The sequence below is a fragment of the Orycteropus afer genome, unplaced genomic scaffold, assembly GCF_000298275.1.
Source record: "Orycteropus afer afer isolate SDZICR_OR568_19922 unplaced genomic scaffold, OryAfe1.0 scaffold00264, whole genome shotgun sequence".
In the NCBI taxonomy this organism is placed as follows: domain Eukaryota; kingdom Metazoa; phylum Chordata; class Mammalia; order Tubulidentata; family Orycteropodidae; genus Orycteropus; species Orycteropus afer.
In genome coordinates, this window is record NW_006921851.1 from 1,138,733 (window position 1) to 1,142,609 (window position 3,877).

General features: G+C 37.3%; 1 protein-coding gene across 1 annotated transcript in view; it reads right to left on the reverse strand.

The window, feature by feature from the left end:
• Positions 1–3,877, reverse strand: part of RHEB (Ras homolog, mTORC1 binding) — a 69,004-nt gene that overhangs the window by 9,625 nt on the left and 55,502 nt on the right. The window contains exons 4-5 of the mRNA XM_007950151.2: positions 1,745–1,801; positions 1,576–1,623 (exon numbers count right to left, since the gene is read on the reverse strand). Coding sequence (XP_007948342.1) covers positions 1,576–1,623; positions 1,745–1,801 — 105 coding nt within the window. The remainder of the gene's footprint in view (positions 1–1,575; positions 1,624–1,744; positions 1,802–3,877) is intronic.

Genomic DNA, 3,877 nt, shown 5'->3' on the forward strand with positions numbered 1-3,877 from the left:
CTCACCTATTTTGGTCATGTTGTCAGAAGGGACCATTCCCTGGAGAAGGATGTCATGCTTGGTAGGGTGGAGGGTCAACGAAAGAGGGGGAGGCCTTCAACAAGGTGGATTGACACGGTGGCTGCAATGATGGGCTCAAGTATAGCAGGGATTGTGGGGCTGGCGTGGGATCGGGCAGTGTTTCGTGCTGCTGTGCATGGGGTTGCTATTAGTCGGAAACGACTCGACGGCACTTAACAACAACAACAACATGTTGTGCCAAGCAAACTTGATGTTCATGTGACTATGGTCCCAAGCCTGTAGGCACAACAACTCACTCCCTTGGTTATGTCCTGTTAGCTCTATAATGTGTAAGGACATGTTTTTCAACACATATGAATACTTACATGGGACTACTGTCTCCCAAACCTACGTATGGTCACGGGTATATTCTTGTTCACCTACCCATACCCTATCTTCTTGCCTGTCTGTCTATGTATCCACCCATCAATTAGTGTTTATTATTATTGACAGTACAGTATTGTGTGCTCTGGTGGCATAGTGCCTAAGGCATCTGACTGCTAACCAGAAGGCTGGCGGTTCAAACCACCAACCACTCCTTAGAAGGAAGGCTGGGCAATCTACTTCTGTAGAGATACTGCCTCAGAAACCCAAGGAGGGATCGCTATGAGTCAGATTCAACTTGACAACAGTAAGTCTGAATTTTTGTTGTTGTTGTTGTCCGTACCTCTTACTTCCTGTGCCACCTCACTGTGCCTTCCTTTTCCTTAGTGATATTGTGTCAGTCATACACTTTTGTTACACTGCCTATCCTTTCTCTGAAATCACCACATTTCTTAACTAGTCAAAAATTTTCCCTCCCCTCTCCAGTAATCAACAAAGAAAATTTCCTTTCCTGTGTAAACCTTTGCTTGACTTTTTATAATAATGGCCCAGAAAAAAGCATTTTAATTATGTTAGAATTGGGGAACAGAACAGACACTGACTTATTAAAGAATTAACCAAGCTCCAGCAAGCATTTATAATTCAGAGAACGTAATTTTATTCTCCAGTACTCCAATATTTGTAACAATCCACTATTTTATAGCTGGGCTTTAAACTCCTAAGGCCAGGGGAAATTCCAAAGGGGCTCACAGCTTTCTGTTGTGCACAGACAGCAGGGAATTAAGCCAGCAATTGTGTATGCCTCTCTAGATATTAAGCTCCATGTAAATGAGGCCCTTGGCTGCCTTGTTGCCAGTAACCCCAGACCCTGCTACTTAAAAAACAAAACAAAACTGGTCAAACAAATTAATGCTGTCTTTGTTCAGATTTTGCTTTATGGAAAATGGTAAAATAAAAGATTATTTTTTTAAATAAACTTTGCTTCTTTTCTAGAGGAAACACCTTCAATGTTTATGAGATTTATACTGTAGTTGTGCTTCTGCTATACATAACCAAAGCCATATTTCTGAAAATAGAAAGATTATGCTAGAGCTAAAAATATTCCTGCCATAAGAGTAATTAAAAATGGTACTTCAGTAACTATTTTAGACTTAATTTTATAAATCAGTAATTATTTTTAAAACTATGTACCTTTCCATATGTAGGTCTTTCTTATTTCCCACCAACATAATAGGAATTCTGTTAATATAAGGGAAAAAAAAGGCACAGTAAACTAGTTAGCACCAGATTTTATTATTCAGAAGATCGTACAATAATGAGCTTATCTAACCAAAACAGATAAAGAAAGATTACTACTTACTGAACTTTCCCCACCATATCCAACAATTTTCCATGGATAACTTTAATCACTTCAAAACTGTAAAACAAAAATTATGAAATCAGATATCCATTTTAGTCTTTAAGCACTCATTGAAATGAAAAAAAAAAAGTATATATTATATAATGTTAATAGTGGGAAAATTATGAAATGTCATACTTACCATTTTAATATAAAGTAAACTGAACACAAGGAATTCCTTATTTCTTCCCTACTGATCTCTCTTTCTCACACACACACAAGTAACATGATATTTAGTAATCCTTCAAGTAAGAGAATCCCTGGGTGATGCAAACACAGTTGACTCTTTCAGCTTCTAACTGAGAAGTTGGAGATTTGAGTTCACCCAAAGGTGCTTAGGAAGAAAGGCCTAGAGATCCACTTCCGAAAAATCAGCCGAAAACCCTATAGAGCACGGCTCTACTGACACACGTGGGGTCACACGAGTAGGGGTTAACTCTGTGGCAACTTTTTTTTTCCCTCCTGCATATTTAAATTACAGTGGATAAAACTGAGGCATTGCAAAGTAAAGTGACTTGTCTAGAGTTGTAAACTGTTGACAAGGATAAACAAAAACTCTTATCACCTCTCAATAGTGAGATCTTTTTCCATTTCTACAACTTATGAAATGGGACATACAGTTGTTCTGTTTAGTCAGAAGGAACAATTCTACAGGGGCTTTATGATACAAAGGAATAATCCGAGATTTCAATTTCATTCTGCACAATAACAATGCTTTTAATTTAGGGGTGGGCTAAAATTCTACCAAAAAGTTTACACAGTTCTGATCAACAAACCAGCTTATTCAGAGAGTTTCACTAACATATTTCTGTTATTCATAAATTATCCATTTATTAAGCATATGTTGTTGTTGTTGTTGTTATGTGCCGTCGAGTTGGCCCTGACTCATAGCGACCCCTCCTTGGGTTTCTGAGGCAGTATCACTACGGAAGTAGGATTGCCCAACCTTCCTTCCGAGGAGTGGCTGGTGGGTTTGAACCGCCAGCCTTCTGGTTAGCAGTCAAGTGCTTTTAGCCACTATGCTATCAGAGCTCCTTAGGTTTTCTAAAATAACTAAAACAAATACATTTCTTCTCTTATTCCTTCATGCTTGAGATTTATTGAGAATGCCTATCAGTTACTGTGATGAAGACCCACTGCTGTCTAGTCAAATTTGACTCCTAGTGATTCAATAAGGACAAGAATAGAGCTGCCCCACAGGGTTTCCAAGGCTGTAAATCTTTATGGAAGCAGACTGCTGGATCTTTCTCCTGAAGGGAGGGTGGTGGGTTTGAACTGCTGGCTTTTTGGTTAGCAACTGAGTGCTTAAACACTGTGCCATGAGGGCTACTCACTAAGATGAAAAGCACCCATTTAAAACAAAACAAAAGACAATGTTTTATTAAGGAGTGACAGGCTTAGAGAGTGCCTGAGCTACCACACTGAGTTGACACAGAAAACTCTTTGTCTCTCTGCTATGCAGTTAGGCAACAGTTTCTCAAATATATGAAGTCCTTGGTAAGCAAGTTTTCATCTTAAAGTGTCTTAATATAGCTTTCAACATTCCCAGTGATAAATGCTATCTTTTCAACTTAATTCCTAAATGTCAACTCGTTTGTGTGCATAAAAAAAGGGAGACAAAGGAATCAATGGATGCATTAAGAAAAATTTCTACTAACTGTTTTATTCCTCAGACTAACACTTATAAAGTAACCAATATTAATGTTTTTCTGAAAATTCTCATAGAGATATACTTTACAAATAAAGAAACCACCTCTGAATAAGCTATTTTTCAAGTAAATTAGTGAAACAGTGGAAATTTATAAGCTCACCTGTTATCATAGCATTGACCAGATTACTGGCACATTTAAATTTGTTCTGAACAAGGCATTATAAGGGCAGATATTAAAATAAAAAATCTTAAGAATTACTGACTAAATGAGAGTCAAACATGAATTATGTCTGTGATAAGTGGATTTTAAAAATGTATAATCAAAATTAAGAAAATATTAACTAAACCTAGAACTATACAGTTCATCAAGGAAAATTTAGGATCAAATTTAAGGGCCCTAGTACATGGCATAAATAGACTACCAAGCATAATTCAAAATGCAC